This window comes from Aspergillus bombycis (assembly GCF_001792695.1).
Source record: "Aspergillus bombycis strain NRRL26010 chromosome Unknown contig00003, whole genome shotgun sequence".
NCBI lineage: Eukaryota > Fungi > Ascomycota > Eurotiomycetes > Eurotiales > Aspergillaceae > Aspergillus > Aspergillus bombycis.
Window position 1 is genome coordinate 476,105 of NW_019170005.1, and position 18,360 is coordinate 494,464.

The 18,360-nt window shown below is 47.3% G+C and overlaps 3 protein-coding genes across 3 annotated transcripts; all 3 read left to right on the forward strand.

Moving 5' to 3' along the window:
• Positions 1–2,619: 2,619 nt before the first annotated feature.
• Positions 2,620–6,870, forward strand: ABOM_000969 (putative telomere silencing protein Zds1; the record flags this gene model as incomplete). The annotated part of the gene is made up of 5 exons (XM_022528099.1): positions 2,620–2,631; positions 2,817–5,237; positions 5,289–5,494; positions 6,506–6,614; positions 6,712–6,870. 5 exons carry the CDS (start codon positions 2,620–2,622, stop codon positions 6,868–6,870), a joined length of 2,907 nt encoding a protein of 968 aa, XP_022394236.1.
• Positions 6,871–12,695: 5,825 nt separating this feature from the next.
• ABOM_000970 (arrestin family protein) lies at positions 12,696–14,761 on the forward strand (the record flags this gene model as incomplete). Its single annotated transcript, XM_022528100.1, has 5 exons — positions 12,696–12,757; positions 12,841–12,984; positions 13,043–13,361; positions 13,421–13,849; positions 13,904–14,761. 5 exons carry the CDS (start codon positions 12,696–12,698, stop codon positions 14,759–14,761), a joined length of 1,812 nt encoding a protein of 603 aa, XP_022394141.1.
• Positions 14,762–16,141: 1,380 nt separating this feature from the next.
• Positions 16,142–17,894, forward strand: ABOM_000971 (PH domain protein; the record flags this gene model as incomplete). The annotated part of the gene is made up of 4 exons (XM_022528101.1): positions 16,142–16,273; positions 16,340–16,465; positions 16,542–16,634; positions 16,689–17,894. The coding sequence occupies 4 exons, from the start codon at positions 16,142–16,144 to the stop codon at positions 17,892–17,894; spliced, it is 1,557 nt and encodes a 518-aa protein (XP_022394140.1).
• Between the last annotated feature and the right edge of the window lie 466 nt (positions 17,895–18,360).

Here is an 18,360-nt window from a genome sequence, read left to right on the forward strand (position 1 = left end):
AAATCCTACTGCCACCCCCTGACTAATGCGGAACGAAATCTAATGAACCAAGAACTCAAGCCCTCTTTTCCTCCACAAGTCCTTTCGTCTTTTCATGATTCACAATCGAACCGAAAGCGTTTCGGTCCATATTGCAGGAAGTATCATACCCAATTTGATCCGGAAATTCTTGTTTCAGCTTTCTAGTGTAAGCGGTGGTGTCGTCATTACGCGGAGTGGCTTGACCGGCGTGTCCGAGATAAACACATGAGGAACTTCAGGGATGTTTTGTATATCTGGATTTTGCCGAAATTCCCTGTTTGTCTGTCTTGTTTTCTTTTTCTTTTTCGTCTTATATTTTTGTGTCGTTCCATGTTCCTTGTTTCGTTTCCCGTGGTGTTGATAGTTTCCATTATTCTTGTGCATGCATTTCAAAGAAGTGTGGATTTGGCTTGCAGGTTTGGTTTTAGAATGAAAACTTCCCCTCTGCACTGTTTATGTCATTCATGGATTACATCATCTTGTTTCGGTTCTCCTTTTGATTCCCTCCTCTTCTCCTCGCTTGTGAAAGTTAGCTGCGCAGTGTCCAGTTGATTGGCTTCCTTCAAAGGAAGGGATGAAACAAAGGGACCGCCCACTTGTGACTACCAAATCCGAGCCATAGAGAGTCGTCACTGACAGGGCAAAAAGTCTTCAGCGGACCTTTTGCGCAAACGTGCGTGTACATTCCTAGGTATAGTTTAGACGGATTAAGCGATATCGCATTCCAACCGTACCTCTCGCCTATGTATTATCCACGGGGCAGGGCTTGTCACCCATAAATTCCTCCGAAGTCATCAGACGCTCTCAGCCAATGAAAGCCCTGGACTCGAAGCACGAGACCCGCCAAGTAATACTAGTAAAATGTAAAGAGGTGGCTAGCTAATGCTTTTCTCGGTTGTCAGAGGCCAACAAGGCTGAGAAAGGCATGGCAACATTCCCGATGATGGCTTGTTAATGGAGGTGGTGGACGGCTACGGACCTCCAGCCCTGCGTGTGTTCCCAGAGAACAAATGAGCTTTCAAGGCAATAAAATACTACTAGTGACTAAGTAGAGGGTTGTGAGCGCATGAACTTGATCAGGTGTCCAATCATTCTTGTCACGGAAACAGTGAGGTTCATTGATCTCCTACATAGCAGGGGGAAACTGTTAGGAGAGAAATCTTAAATATATATACGGATGTATGTGTGTATCATAGTAAATCCCTATCAGAGTATCAGAGGTGATAACGGTCGAAGATGAATGACATGTTCTTAGGAGAGCCAAGAGCAAATTCAAAAGGAAATAAAGATATATCTAAAAGGAGGAGGCAGACAGGAAATATCACCACTAGTCAGCATGTCCGGAACCAACGAGGAATGAAGGTTTATGTTCATTAGCATACACATCATTGTGGCTTGGCTGCTCGAGTGGACATCAGAGATTGGATTAGGTTACGGATTTTATATACTTTTGCTAAGGGGACACGTGAGAAACGCTCCCACATCGAACGGATTTAACCAGAATTACTAAGAATGAACGGACGCAGCGAGAAAGATCAAACAATAAAATTCCATTCTGGAGAACAATAGTCTGAATCAAATTGAAAACAGATTCATTCGGAAACCGAATCCTATTACTCGTTGTCAGGCACGGGGGATATGCTGATCAACGATCGCCTATCGGCCGGACAGGGCCACTCTGATCGTCCCATTGAAAAACAGTGGAGCAAAGATATGTGACTAAGCGCTGTTGACAGTCAAGGATGTGATTATAATAAGAGATAATATACCTACTGATTCTCCCAATTCAACTTGATTAAATCAATCAATCAATTCTTTTTGCACCTATGGACAAAAATCAGATCGGTGTGACCTAGCTCAAACAGAAAGGCATAAGAGGAAAAAAAAAAAAAAAAAAAAAAAAAAGAAAGGAGAGCAAATGACCTGCCCCTCCCCCTAAAAAAAAGATCTGAAGGGTATGAGGGTTAGTGTATAATATGGAGTAATAACCATTAAACCCCCGATCACCGACTCTAAATCTGGACCGAACCGTTGTTCCTACACACACACTAAGTGGAAGTGAAGCAACTGCAAGTCTGCTTTTTCCCTCGCCGCCCGCCAACCAGCCGTCCAAAGTCCAGCCAACCAACCAAACGGCTTTTCTCCTCGAACAACCCCCCGAATTGTTAATTCCCATCCTCATCCACCATCTCCCCAAAACCGATTACAGTTGATCCAACATTCACCACCAGAACTTTCTTCAGCCTCCTTCTTACGTCGGCTCGATACCCCCCTTCTTCTCTCCGACCTCCCTCAAACTCGCCTCTTTGTTCTAGAAACTCTGCGACAAGCCCCAAGGTCGCCGGATGCCTAACCCTTATCCGCATCTTCTTCTCCCCCCCGACACACTGGTGCTTGCTACTCTCTGTCGACGCTTCTTCCCCGCTTCCATGATTCCATGAACACCCATTTATTTTCAAGTTTCTCCTGCCCTGGTGGTACAGTGACCTCCTCTCCACGAGGCGAGTATCCTATCGCCCTTCGGTCCTCCGTCAATTTCGGGTCGTCTTCCTCCTAGGTTTCCGGTCAAACCGCTCCCATGCAGGTGCGTTAGTCGACATGACCCTTACCGTTCGCTAGCCTTTTTTTTTTTTCCACACCCGAAAGAAATCCACCCAACCACTCTTTTCGTCCTTGCCATAGATTTGTGTCTAAAGGCAAGGTTGTATGGCTGATCTTGGGTTGTCAGGCAATCCAGAACCTTGCGGGTTGCATATGAGAGCTCTACCTGAACTAACTCATTTTTGACCATGTAGGCTACACCGAGTCCTTCGGAGGCTGGCGGAGGATACGCAACCCGGAGAGGCCATGCGTCCCACCTGTCGATTAGTGACCCGAGTCACCATGTCACGGAGGCCATTGGTCATATGTATGACGATGATTACGACAAACGGAACTCCCAGCGCCTCAGCTATATTTCCTCACCCCTGAGCGAAGCGATCTCAATAATTCCTCCGAATCTTGCCGGTGCTGCATCCCCTACCTCGCCGCAGTCGATACAATTACAGAACCATTTAAATGCAGTCAACAATCATCATCCCGTGAACGGACAGTCCCGGCCGCCCACTGATGGGGCCGCTTCTTTGAATAGGGAAAGCAGCAGTCCAGCATCACCTGGCTCAACCACATCTCCTGGATCAACAGACACCGCCACCACATCTTTCCCCCTCAACGATATCGACTACGAGTCTGACCCTGCTGCTGTGGCCCAAGAACTTAACAATCTAGCCGCCATCAGACGAATGTCCATGGATGTAGCTGCTACGGGTGACCCTGACCTTCCGAGCTTCAATTCCGATTTTTCCGTACCACCCTCCCCCTCCGCCGACGAAAATGACGCTGCTCGATTATTTTGGGTTCCTGCACGCCTGCATCCGGAATTAGCCCCTAAGGAGTTCAAATCCTTCCTCGAAAGCAAGACGGAACAAATAAAGCGGAGATCTGGCGACTTCAACTCCCTAGGACCGGAACGCCAAGGATCAACCGGAGGTCTTAGTCGAAAAAGGTCTATGTTGTCTAGACAAATCGACAATTCTCATGGCTATACGGATGGCGCAGAACGGTTAGAGCGAAAACGATCTCAGTCGAGAAGGGATCCTCTGACGCCTAATCTACAAGAATTGGAGACATTGGTAGATAGCTCTAATCCGCGAAGCACAAGTCCTGTTACTTTGTTAAATGAAATTCAGAACCTAGGAATCACAGCGGACGAAGATAGGCCAATCCTTCCACCTGCGCCCCCAGGTCACAGTCTTAGACGATCTACGAGGACGCAATACAGAAAGGCGGGAAGTTTGAAGAAGGGTGAAAAGCTCCCCTATTCCAAGCGATTCGCGAAAGCCTCCGATTTGAAGGAGGGTGCCTCATCAACTGCCAATTCCTTTGGTGAACAGGCAACCTCGGGTCTCGCCCGAGTGTCAACCGATCCCACTCCCAGCATACCCCGAAGCCAGGCCTCGGGGATACCAGCTCAGTCCGCAGCATCACCGTCTAGCGAAACTGCCAACTCCACGCTTGAATCTGTCTCGGACCAGCCGCAGTCTGGAAACGACCGGCAAAGTGAGTCCTCAATGGTGGAAACCGGGGGCAAGACGAATGCATCGTCCCAGACACGTCAGTGGCATTCGCGCCTCAGCTCAAACGGGCGGTCAACTTTGAACATTCCACCTACAGAACAAAAGATTCCAGAGATTATTGAAACTCCTCCGCCGGAAACTAGCGCAGCACCTACGACCCCAACCTCACTGTCAGGTGCCACCTCTGGGCGCGGATTCACTCAGGACTCCCCATCGTCATCGGCTTCGCCCGCAAAGGGATCAGGGAATTACGACCAAAGTTCAAGCAAATGGTCACTACACAACCGCATGCAGAGCAGGGACAGCGCGAGTACCCTCAGTGACTTCGCCAACAGTCCTCAGGCTCTGCCGGGCAATAGCACCCGGACAGATAGTCTTTCGTTTATTCCTACCTTGTCAGAGGAACGCAAGCCGGAACCGAAGAAATCGAAGGACAAGAAGGAGTCAGAAGGTAGCCGCAAGTCGAGCTGGCACTGGCTTTTAGGCAGCGAGGAAAAAGATAAGGACAAGGATAAAGAAAAGAAAAAGGACAAGGAGAGCGATGCTAAGAAGATAAAAGCCAAACTAGTTGATAAAGTCCATGAAACAGCGAACGCTCTCCCGTCTTCTAACGATTCAGGACAACGCGGACGGGAAAGTCTTGTATTGGACCGACTCGACCCTAAATTGGAAGAGGAACGTCGAAAGGACCATGTTAGAAGGACCTCGGGAGAGTCGAAGAAAGAGAAGGAGTCCGGCCTGTTCTCTTCATTATTCGGAGGTGGCAAGAAAAAAAGCAGCACTGATAGCCATCATAAGAAAAGCTCATCTCGGACCTTGTCTCCTGACCCGCCACCACGGGAACTTCGACCTGATGTTGATTATCCTTGGACCCGTTTCACCATTTTGGAAGAGAGAGCTATTTACAGAATGGCCCACATCAAGCTTGCAAATCCTCGACGCGCGTTGTACTCACAGGTTCTGCTTAGCAACTTCATGTATTCGTACTTGGCCAAGGTACAGCAAATGCATCCTTTAATGCTCGCTTCGTCAGCATCGCAGAGACATCAGAAGACAAGGGACCAACAGGACGATTATTCAGGATATCAGCAATATCAAGAGGTTAGTTCTACGTACTCTCTATAGCCATGCAGCCATTAACCTCATGTATAGGCCCAGATGCAACACTACAGCGATAGTTCCTACGATGATCCTCAAATGTATGAATATGGTGATGACTCCCATGATGCTTATCGACAGCACGCACGTGGTAACAAAAATGGCTACGAAAACGGGCATACATACGGTCCCGGGCATTATCAGTATGGAAACTCGACATTCGGTGATGATGTCCAGCTAGATGATGACGATGATGATATGTGGTGACAGGAGAGAGGAGTATCCTGTCCTTTACCTTATTTCTCCTGCAGAACGTTTAAATACCCCTGCTTTGTCAGCCCCCGTCCCTCCACAGCATTGTACGCCTTCCTCATTGCCTCTTGTACATGCCTTCAAAGAATGACGAAGGCAGCAATAATATTGCATACCCAGTGACGGAATCATATGATTCCACCGCTGTCGGCGTACACACTTACATACTGTTCCGTTTCATACCTATATAACACGCCTTGCACCTGGCGGTATCTTGTCAGGCCAGATAGTGCTTGGCAAATCATGTTGCCTTGGATCGGCAATTTTTCCTTGATTTGTTTGCATAGCGTCTGGGGTTCTCGATTCATTCTCACTTCTGGTTGTTTTGACACCTCTATTATACATTTCTATTCTTTCAGTCCAGATGTTTCAATGGACCAACAGCTTATCATGCTGCATGTTCAAAGGAGATTGTGCTTGTCCCCTTTGCAATGCCCGAGGACTGATTTACTCTTGGATCGGTACATGGTGGCATGGCATATAGTAGATTTGGTGGTATTACGCAAATTAGAATGATGAAGGCCAGGGTACTGTATAGAATGTACTACGTGTATCATTTGCAACCTGAGTACTATCTTGTGAGTTTTCTAGGAGATAAAGATGTTGTGGAGATATTATCACGTGATCGGCGACATCTAATCTCCCCACCGGTCTCGCCGTCATCGTTACTGGCCTGCTGTGGCTGTACTCAGTCCTCGCCTCAACGTACGTCAAACGACTGTCCATATTCCTCAACCTGTCCGAGTTCTTAGCGATATTAGCTCATTCAACTTTAATCCACTAGCCAACTGAGCAGCGACAGTAAACAGCCTGAGCCTACAAGAAAGCGAAATCATATCTGACAAGATGGGAGACGCCTACGAGCGTGAACAGTACGACACTCCTTTCCTTTACACCATCTCAGGGGCAGCCCAAGAAATATAGCTGTAAGGATCAACTTACTGACAATTTACACACAGACAAAACAACGCCCTCCTGAACTCCCTGTCGTCGAAAGTTTCGGCTCTCAAATCCGTAACCATCGATATTCACGATAATGCTCGAGATCAAGACACTCTAGACCACTCGGTATGTCGCCACCCTACCAGATTCCGACTGATCTCACGTCCATTTTCATCATCGCTTAACGTGGCCAATACCCACATTTAACTGATGCCGAATACAGAACCAGGTCTTCTCCTCCCTGTCAACAAGCCTGACAGGCAGCGCTAGCCGCTTGACCCGCATGGCACGTCAAGGCGATACCGTCGCCGTTTTGAAAGTAGCAGGGATCGTTATTGCTATCGGATTGGCATTATGGGTGATACTGGGATGGATTTTCTGAGTCGATCGAGTTTATCCCCATCATCCGTCTCTTTCATCCATTTCGATACGCAATACAATCCCTCGAAGATAATCACTATGCCGTGGATCCTCTTGCTGGTTCGAGATTGATACCGCGTGCTTTGTGCCATTTATATCGTCGTCTTTTTAGAGCGTTGTGCTTGTTAACGCTTCTACGTCGTCTTCCTTCTTGAATTTCCAGGGCTTTGCTCTTATTCTGTTGTGGTTATACTCGTGGTTATAATATTTCGTTTTTGGGGTCGGTGGTGAGGTGTTCTTATTGTCATGACTGTCAAACTCGCCTTTACATATGCATCGCGTTGTGTTCTGCCGTGTGACCACTACTGCCTTCATATACATATGATCAAACAGGAGCGAGGCAGGAATACTTGTGTTTCCTGATCACTATTTCATTACCTATGTATCTCTTTCTTCAGCTCCACATCATTGTCAATAACTGTATCAATATTTTTCTCGTTCCTCGATGTACGTCTCGAGAAAAGCGGGGCTATGCTATGTATCTACTATCCGGGATTGGCAGATGGAGGTGGAGAAAGGAAATGGAGTCACCAGATCTTGATCGGTGGATACAGTAACTAACCTTCTCGCAAGTAGATAGAGTCTAGTCTAGGCTGATTCAACGATCTTGCATCTGATGCTGTAGATTTTAGCCTATGCGGCAGATACCCTATTGGCTATACTTCTTCGATCTTATGTCAAATCTACAGGCAGATGGCGTGTGCGAGATTAATTAAGGGTTAGCACATACCAAGCTTCATGGTCCATGTTTCCCAATCGTGAATCACCACTACGGACTCCGGCGGTGACTTGGTTCTAAATGTCTCACAATACACCCGGGATTGGTATATACTTATGGAAAGCTATTTCATGATCCCGGTCACTATGAGATATTAATATGATGCCTTTGGTCGAATCTTAGAGCTTTTGTTTTCAGTGGCGAGGGCAGGAAGCAGTGGCTTGGGATATTGCGCGTTCAGTGCAGCAAGGCGTTGTCACATCAGAGCGCTTAAGAAAGAGAGAGGGGGGGGGGGCAATGGACCGAGATTGATATGGAAGGGATTTCAACGAGGTATAATATATTAGACCTGTGACGTGTAGATCCCGGAAAATTCTTATTATTGATCTTCAAGGTGATTACTACAGTATAGAAATTCCCGGCAAAATTCTATTCCCGTGCGTCTCGAGTACTTGGAGGGGGATAGTACGGCTGCCATGCCGGTTCTTGGCGTACAAGTTTAGGTTCAATCAAAGAGATTAACTTGACAATTTATTCTTTACTGAAGCTTGATTGTGGCCTTGAAAGACTCTAGGTACACATAGTACGATGGTGATGGCCATGCGAGTCCCCAAGAGACCTTGAAATTGCGCCTCAGCATATTCCTATAGGGAGAAGATATACATTTCTGAGACCATAGGGCTAAGTTTCCAGTCATCTTGATGTTAGTTATCGAATACAGCCACGTCATGCTATGTGGCGGCACCCATTATATGCACACGTGGTATAGGCATGGGTAGAGACCAGAGAGAGCTGTGTACGGAGTATCTTGCGATTAATATTCTTGTTCTTATTGTTCGGGTAAAAAATCAAAGTTCGGGTAAAAGAATAAACGTGTGCCAACGTGTGCTAAGGGAAAATCATCATTGGCTTTGCTTCTCCTTGCCCGACGCCATATCGCAATCAGCACCTAGTAGATAGGGGAAATTGCGCCAAGGTCAAAATTCCAATCGTATTAGAATACTTCGTTGGTACGGGATACGGTTACCCGATTGATATTATTATCTCGGGTGGAACCATCGGCAACAGTCCGCTGCGGAAACAAAAGTCTCCATAGATAGCAGTAAACTTTTTCTAGCCTCAAGGTAGCGGTCAAAAATTTCCTCAACGGCAGCAAATGACGGGCAGACGGGCAGCTCCGAGAAAGTGGGTATCAGCATAGAGCCTATCTGTACTGTGTATTCGTGTGCCTGGCAAATCTGCTTGGCAAGGCCGAGTCATGAATGGCATGTTACTCTTTGTTTCATGATAGCGGTAGTGGGGTACCTCGTTCGTATGTCTTGAATAAATTGACTGCAACGGTGGACATTGGCATGAGCGATTTTCACCGAGCTCATTTTCCAATAGCTTTCTAGCTCTGTTGGTGAGTCAAAGTGGCGGCCCTGCGATGCAACATTCTTGATATCAGATTCGGGTTCTTTTTACGACTTGGCATGACTATGCCGGATAGAGACACCGGGTCGCCCAGCTTGTCCCAGAAAATTCGCTCGGCATGCCGATGGACTTCGCATTGACGAAGCCGTCGGCATTGTGTACTCCGAAGATCTTCGTCCACCTATAGTAGTGCAAATCATGAAACAAGCAGTTGTGGCTACTCGGCTGCATTGTAACATCAACCCGAATGGCCATTTCCCCGTAATACTTCCGATAGCAATGAGGATGGGAATTGCCACATGTCTGAGTACGCATGAAAAAAATAATTCATGTTATTGATTAACTTCTTTTGCACGTGCTTCCAAAGAAATCACTCTCTAAGGGGCTCATGAGAGCCGTGACGCCAATCTTCGAGCTGCTCGCAAGCCATACCCTGATAGTTGGTACGCCGTGCCTTGGCCATTGAGAGAGTTATCTGTGACAATTTTTTAGTGCGTGATTAGCGTTCTGATGCGACCCACAGCACTAACTTTGCTGGCTCGGATGATGTGATCACCGCTTAAAGCTGCAAGTCGACCCTGGAAATTTTTCTGTTCTGGAACGTGGCTCACCGCGGAATTTGATCCTGGACAGTAGCCTGATGATCGACGGCATGTTCATTTTAGGAAGGCGCAAACCCTTTGATAGCAGATATCTTTACCTACCATCCTTGTGTAGGTGTGGAACACGAACAAGGATAACAAATCAAATAAAGAAAGATTCTAAACCTGGTGTAAAGTAGACAATCTCTTTGCAACGTCAGCTCAGCCGTGATATCATGGCTTGCGTCAAGACGATCCCTTTCGAGTGGTCTAGGCTATTGGGTAAGTGTTCGAAAGAACAGCGGCCCGAGAGCTTCTTTTTTCGATCAGCGTCACCATTACGAGACAGGAATCAACATTACAAACGTGATGTATTACTCTTGTAGGAACCTGGAGAATGACTTGTGCTATTAATGACTTTGTTTTTTGTTGGCACCGAGGATCCGAGGGTAGGCATATTGGATGATGACCATGGGTTCCAGTGGGTATTCGATTACCAGTAATTGTATTGAAGAATCGGGTTGCGCTGCCGGTGGAAGTGCGAGATCTCCCGATCACATGCGAAAGAACTCCCGAGACTGCCCGGCATACCTTTTTGGTACCTATGCTGAAGTCGAATTTCAGTACCCCGTAATATAAGGTTCATGTCACTTAATACTACAAGTAGTAGTACTAGGTATAGTAGTAGTATTACTACGTAGTACTTGGTTTAGGTGTTTTCCTTATTTGTATTCTGCAGTTTCCAGAACTTCTCCATGAGTGGTCGCAGAGGTTTCTGAATATCGCGCAAAAGGCATGACACGTGGATCATAATACCTCCGTGTACTCCGTAGAACATGCTTTCTCAAAACTGTCATGCTCGCACATGGTTTCCAACTTCCGGTATCATGAGCTGTTTGTGATTATGCTCTATTGTTGTATGAGGCATATGCACAGCCTCGGTGACACTGACACAGGCTACAGGGAATAGATTGAGTTTAATCCCCTTGTTATACCTAGAACCAGACATTTATGATTGTGATGTTGCTTGTGAATGAACTTAATCAACTGTTTATACAAATCATTCCGTGAGCGCCAACTTTGATTGTCCGAGACACTGTGTACTACAGAACTAATTTTGAAAGATCGATGATTCTAAGATTAATCATTGGATTTTCGAGTATATGTCAAATTGAATGAGCTCTTTGTCTCGAAGATCCATGATGTGTCGACTGGCCTAGAATTCTCTTGGTGGAGCGACGAAACCCAAATGTAGTTGTACCAAGATAGGATCTCATGCCCACAAATCTTGGTTCGAGCGAGCTGAGCTTAGCTGTCACTTTATGAGCTTCTTCCTGTGCTACAATGGAGAACAAAGCGTAAAGTTGGTAAAGTTTTTTTTTTTTTTTTTTTTTAAAAAAAAAATTGTTTATTTATCTGGTTTTCTTTAAGGAAAAAAAAAGAGAGAGAAACTCTTAATTTTTACCTTCAGTGCAGGATTTATTTTAATAGTCTCTTGTTGGTGTCGCCCCGGAGTCAACTGACAACTGTGTTATGGTCGGCTAGCGGAATATCAGGCCACCGCAAATCCGCAGTTGTAGCGTGTTCAAGAGTGGTCGGATATCAATATCCACATGAAGACTGCCCTGCAAAAGTACCTCCTTTATAGAGTTCAGGCGATGATGAGCAGATCGTCAAGTGGGTGTGATCACACATATGAGCGCCATGACGAACATCATCCCACTATCCCCCTGGAGCTGCAAAGGTAGTAGTAGTACTTAGTGCTAGATTACTCGGCAGATGCTGTGTAGCACACCCTGCATGCTGCATGCTACCCGCTGTAAGGGTGTGTATATCAGAATTCCTACTGTCGCTGATGGTAGCCTGATGAAACTTATTGGTAATAGTTGTACGTAGGTACCTGCGGGACGTGGGAAATTAAATTAAAAAGCAAAATCATGCAAGCGCACCTCCGATTATTCCTCCTATAGTTGTTCCCGAAGGGTTTCCCTTGTGATACGTCGCCCACACCGGCTAAGCCGACTGCCGCCCTACGGCCGATCTTACTAGCATGAGGATAACCTTCCGAGTCTTGGTACTAAAAGCCCGGCGATCCCAGAAAGGTGCAAGAGTCATAATCTTTCATGCTAATGACTTGCAGGAGACAGGAGCACCAAAGACCATCTAAATAAATACCGCCGGCTATCTCGCCTAACTTCAAGTTTTTATCAGCCTTTACCCTGGAAAAAGCCTGTCACAAACGTATCGGTTTCATACCATCCCTTACTAGGTATCAATGACAGCTGGGACCCTCTGTCCACCACAAATTCTCCGGTATGTTTGGTGATGTAACGTATTTGCCTTACCGCCTGCCCGGGCTCCCTTGGTCCTGCCTTTAGTTCCTTCCTATCTGCTATAACATACTGTCTCTATACTAGCAAGCACACTTTCATTTGGTCCCGCGCGATGCTTTAAATATATTCTCTTGATACCGACTACCCTTCTCTTTCTATCTCTTACATAAATTTGACTGTCAATCCTTTTATCCCAGTAAAAACTGACCGTCGTCGAAGTCTAGCACACAATCTCCTCTCCATCTCTCATCTCTCCTACCGTTCTTTTTCTATCTTTATCGTCCAGCTTAGTCACCCCGACCCAACAGATCGCATCATCTCCCAACCTAAATACTCATCTCAGTCGCCACTCCGGGCCAAAAGAGGATACTCCGAAGCCCAATTTTTCGAGGGTGACGGAAACGGCTCCTGTGCCCCCCACTGTCGAACAATTTATCTCTTCTTGGTGGGACCCGTTGGTGACCCGGTTTGCCTGTAAATCTGGACAGTGACCGGCGATCAGTCGCAGGCTCCATACTAATTGCACCAAAAGAAAAACCTTCCGTTATCTTGTGTCATAGTTTTTTTCTCTCTTTTTCGTTTTTTTTTTTTAACCAACCGGCTCCCTGGGTACTTTTCTTTTCAACTCTCTCAGGCTTCTTCTCCCTTTCTCATTATTCAATCACCTGCCTTTCGAGCTTTCTTTTGATTTCTTCACTTATCTCCTGGCAGCTGCTTATTCGCGGCTGTTAGTAGAAACGCCATGGCCCTAAGTTTTTTCAGTGGTGGGGGCAGTGCAAGTCATGCGAAGTACTTCGATATCCGGTGCGTTACATCCCGCCGCAGACGTTTCCGGAAACCCGAGTTCCATGTCGGAATTGACTAACACATCTCGTTTTCTGTTACAGTCTTGATGAAGATTATATTGTTTTTCGCGGCGGAGAACAAGAGGCTGCCAGTGCACACTTGAGTGGAAAGCTTCTTCTTTGCTTATCAGAGCCATTGTCGATCAAGCATATTCGGCTTCACCTCACTGGTATATCGCGAGTTTGGTAAGTGGCGTTTTCCGAGTTTCCCGGGAGGATTCCGGTAACTGACCAATGCATTTAGCTGGCATCTGCCATCTAGTTCTGCTGGCGGTGGGAGGAAATCGTGGAGGGAGCGCGTGATCTATGAAAAGACATGGAAATTCAGAGATCCGGGTAAAGGCAAAACGGAAATTTTGCCTGCTGACAATTATGAATATCCTTTTAATCTCGTCTTGGAGGGTAATATGCCCGAAAGTATTGAGGGTCTCAGCGATACCTATATTACATACCGATTCAAAGCCGAAATAGGTCGCAAATATGCGAAGGATATTGTTGTCCGGAAGCCATTGCGTATCATTCGGACATTGGAACCTAGTGCTCTCGAACTTGCTCATGCTATGGTGAGCGACACCTCCCCCGCGCATCATTTCACATGGAATTACTAACCTTCGTTCTCTAGTCGGTGGAGAATATCTGGCCCAACAAGATCGAGTACTCGATCAGCACACCAACAAAAGCGGTTATTTTTGGAACCAGCATCCGAGTTGACTTCAAACTTATCCCACTACTCAAAGGTCTTACAATCGGCCAGATCGTCTCTCAACTTATCGAGAGCCATGATCTCACCCTCAACCCTGAAGATCCTGACACAATTCGCAATACATACAAGAACACGCGAACCATCTTGAACGACGAGTTTGAGTTGGACCACGACAATGCCTTGGAAATTATCGATGAAGTGGCAGAGGGCTATCAGTTCTCACGTTATTTGGATCTCCCTAAAACCCTGACACGGTGTCTGCAAGATACGGATACGAAGGGTATTAAGGTTAGGCATAAGCTGAAGTTCCGCGTTCAATTGATGAATCCAGATGGTCACATTAGCGAGGTATGACATTCCCCACTCATTCGCCATAATGATCGTTCTGACTGTTTATTACAGCTGCGAGCTACGCTTCCAGTGTCGATATTTATTTCTCCAAACCTTGCGATCGACGAGAACAATAACCTAATCGACCAGACTCCGCAATCCGCTCAACGAGCAGTCAACGATATTGCTCAACAGGCACCCCCGTTGTACGGCGAGCATCGGTTTGACCAGTTGTATAGCGAGCTTGACCCTAATGGTTACCGTACTCCGGGGCCTGGAAGTGGTCCCGGCACACCATTTGGCACTCTAAGCCGCAATCTCTCTGCTGAAAACCTCGCTTCTATGAATGCTTTGACGAACACCGACATCTCCGCTTCTGCGCTACACAGCCGTCTATCAAATCTCTCAAACCTCAATATCACTCGACCCCATCAGCCGTCGCCCACCGATCATGAGCCTCAGAACGACAGCGAACACCGGCGTCTAGGAGTTCCTGCAGATTACTTTGGACCATCATCGGGTTCTAATTCTCACAGCCCTTCAAGCCCGGTGCTCTCGCGGCGACCCTCTGATGAAGTTGACCATGAGCATGTTCCATCTGGAATGGCCACGCCGTTCCATCCTCAGTATGCGGAGGTGGAGACTTTGAGCCGTGTTCCAAGTTATTCGACCGCAGTCCGTACCACTGTCCGTCCCCATGATTCTGAGTTGCCAGATTATGATGCCGTCGTTGCGGAAGACATCCCCGTCCTGCCACCTCTCCAGTCACCTCAGCAAGCCCATATCCGAAATGTCGGGCGCGGATCTGGCCAACTCTTCTCTTCCCTGGACATTCTTCATCATCGGCCGGGCCTTGGTCACTCTCGGTCCACTAGTCACGATGATGAGGACCGAAGACTGCGACTTGTTCAGGCCCGGGCTCGAGTCTAGATTCAGGACAGAGGCCGCTCCACCTGCATAGCGGAGGGGAACTTGGAACTCTCCGGTCATGCGCATTCATGATGACTACGGTACTGTCGGCGCTGGACGCTGAGAGGTGCTACATTCAGAGACTCTCCTAATTTCACGATAGAAGAAAAGCATGTATCTCACTTCGTTTTGTATCTATATTAGACCGGGTATTGGGTGCTCCTGGGTGCTTTCTTTTTCTTATTCATATATCTATAGATGTGGGACGGTATGGATTTGTTTACTGGCGTTTATACTCGATAGATGGGTTGGGTTTACAGGGCATGGGACGGCTGCAGGCCGATGACAAGCATGAGTTATGGCGACTTTTTTTTTCAGACACTTGATACTTATCATTTCCCTCTCGATACTTGCAGGATAGGATTAGAGTTGTGACGGTAAAATCTATCCACCCTTTCAAAGCTGAACATAGCTGAACTCAAGATTTACTGTATACTGGAGAATCTATTTCCCCGATCATGCCATGAGTTGATTGGAGTGGAGACTCATGCAAAAGGTCCCCAATAGTTCTTCAGCTCTCGCCACCGAACTGTGGCTGAGCCTTCGCGCTTTGTCTTCTTTCGGATAGTTCAATCCATGAAGACCGTTCGAGCCACACTGTCCACGTCGGCGTCGTTCGAATCTCGATCTTAGGCAATTTCCATTTGTTGGATCGGGCTTAGTTACGCGTGATACAGTTTCCAATTGTGTGGACTGATTGTTTTTCCAGCCTGTATGGGCATACTCTAGACATTCGAGAGAGTATTATCATGACGGAAAGATCAACAGTTCTAATCGGGTCAATTGGGTCAAAGCAAGGTAATTCGAATTTCTGGGAACCAGAAAAGCTCCCTTGATGTGACATGTGTTCCTGGGACAAGCATCCCACCGCATTGGGTGGACTAGATTGTGAGAAGATTGGGCTGAGGGGTAAAAAACGCTAAGGAAGCGGTCGGTGACTTCATCGTTGGCGGCCGTCGTTTTTCTTCCACCTAATAAGTCCTTGACGTCCTCCCTCCTATCTCCCTTTCTTTTGTTCCTTTTCTCCCTTCTCCACGGGATATCCTGGCGATCCAAACCCGGTTTCTCTCCAGTTGAATTTCCTGGACTTGGTAAGTGTTTAGCATTTCAATCTCCCACCTGCACATTTTGCGGAAGATGCGTGACCCACTTCTCCCCTCACTTTGACGAAATCGAAAATGGAGCCACTGACGAATAACGGTACCTATAGTCTCGGCTTAATTCATTGGCGGTTCCGGCTCCCTCCACAGCGATAGTTACTTCCGTTATTTATCCTGCTGCTGAATTGTTCTGTGGCACAACTTCTGCAGACATCGCGCATCGCACATTCACCCCACCACCATGTCTACTCCAACCAGTCCCGTGGAGCAGAAGCTCCCTCATCGGTCGTCAACCCTCACGAGTTCCATTGCTCCGGACCGCCGAGCCTCCATGAGCGATGATGAGGCCATTCCGGATTCTGATAGCAGCGAGGTACACCTAGATATGCCTTGCGGTCATTTTATTCGTGGACAAATGTTAACGTACAAGTTTTGGTAGACTACAAACCTACTTAACGAGCGTTTGCGCGCTTTGAAGCATATGTGTGGTTACCTGGAGGACTATGTTACTGTGACTTCGAAGGTACAGAAGTCGCAATCGAAGGACTATGAGAAAGTCCTCAAGGTGTGTGGGCGCCCTTTCAATTATTCATCAATCTACCTATACGCTCAGAGTAAGTTGACAGTGTTTATCGCAATAGACTGTCAGTGAACCCCTAAAGGAAGGCCACCACTTTTCCCAAAACACCGGCGGAGTGGCTTCTATGTTTGAGAACATCCGCGCTAATACTCAGGTATAATCTGCTGCGCCTCTCCCAATTTTACTCTCGTCATTAATACATTGACAGGGAATGGTGAATATGTACCTCGAGACGGAGAAGAATCTGAAGGGAACTGTGTCTCCAACCTTGGAGCGTCTTCATAAAGAGATCAAGGCCAAGTCGAAGGAGCTTGCCAGTGGTGCTTCCAAGAGCGCAAAGGCTGTGGACAAGGCCCGAGCTGTCACCCAGAAGCATATTGACCTCCTTGCCCATCAAGCCGCATCTATGGATGCTGCCGCAGGAAACAAGCTTGAACAGCATCATGACCCTTACATCTTGCGCCGGGGTATCAACCATCGTCTCAACAAGCAAATCATCGAGGAGAACAACAACCGCAAGGATATCATTGCTGTACAGAATAACTTCCAGCAGTTCGAGGCGCATGTTCTGCAGACCGTTCAGGGGGCTATGGAACAATTCATCCAGATCATGTCTGGCCAGCTCGAGAATCAGGGTACTATGTATCAGGATATGCTGGGTTCCGCTCAGAAAATCCCTCCTGATTTCGAGTGGGTCAACTTCATCACGAAGAATGACGATGTCCTTATCAACCCGGATGCGCCCCCGAGGACCCTCTCCAACATCACCTTTCCCAACATGGATCACCGTGCAACCAAGGCATTGATCGAAGGGTCTCTGGAACGCAAGTCCCGTGCCATGCTTAAGGGCTATAGCTCTGGCTACTACGTTGTAACTCCCGCGCGGTACCTCCATGAGTTCAAGGATGACGACGACTTCCGCCGCGATCCGGCTCCAGAGCTGTCCCTATACCTTCCCGACTGTGTCATTGGCGCGATCGACGGCGTCAAGTTTAGCGTGAAAGGCAAGGATGTCTCGGGCAGCAAGGTCGGCAACGCCTTCCACACCACCACTGAATTGAGCTTCAAAGCGCACACCGCCAACGACGCCGAGAAATGGTGGACCGTCATCAAGGATTGCACCCGTGGCCCGATGCATACCGCCGCCGCTGCCGCCACATCCTCCCAGCCGGCAAGCCCTGCCGTCGCCCACCCCCCAGCTTACAGTGAGAAGGCAAATGAGGCAACGAGCCCCGCCGAGGCTACAGCCCCCCAAAGCGCAGCCCAGGCCGCACAACCTGCGCAGCCTGCTACGAGCGAGGCAACGGCTCAATCCCCAATCTCTCCCCCCGCAGTGTCTCGGACCGCTAGCACGGCCAGTGGACACTTCTATACTGCACCAGGCGGAACCGCCACTACCGGCGACAAAGCCTAAGTCAATCCATTACTTTTCTATATCTGTTGGACATTTTGTCTATAATGGTTGCTATAATATAATCTATTCTTGAAAGCAGAGATTCAGCGATATCCCTTCTTTTCAAAACGCTATTGTTCTCCCGTTCTCTATTAACCACTTAGCAAATTGCTATAGGTTAGATACCTGGATTTCTTTCTTGCTGTAAAAACTTTAATTTGTTCATAATAATCGATTGGTCGAACAATGCTTGCTGGGTCCACTAAGTCGAGTAATTCTGGGTACAATTTCTGCTCTGTCCAGACAAAAAATCGGAACACGGCCCTAATAAATCACAAGATTGAATGAGAAGGCGCTTCAAGACGGGAGTATCGATCGAAAATGGAATCATAGGCTAAATAACAAGAAGCTCGTACGGCTCATGAAGAAAAGTAATATAGAGCAATTTGAGAAAACTAAAGGTTAGGCAAAGAAAATAGCGATGGTG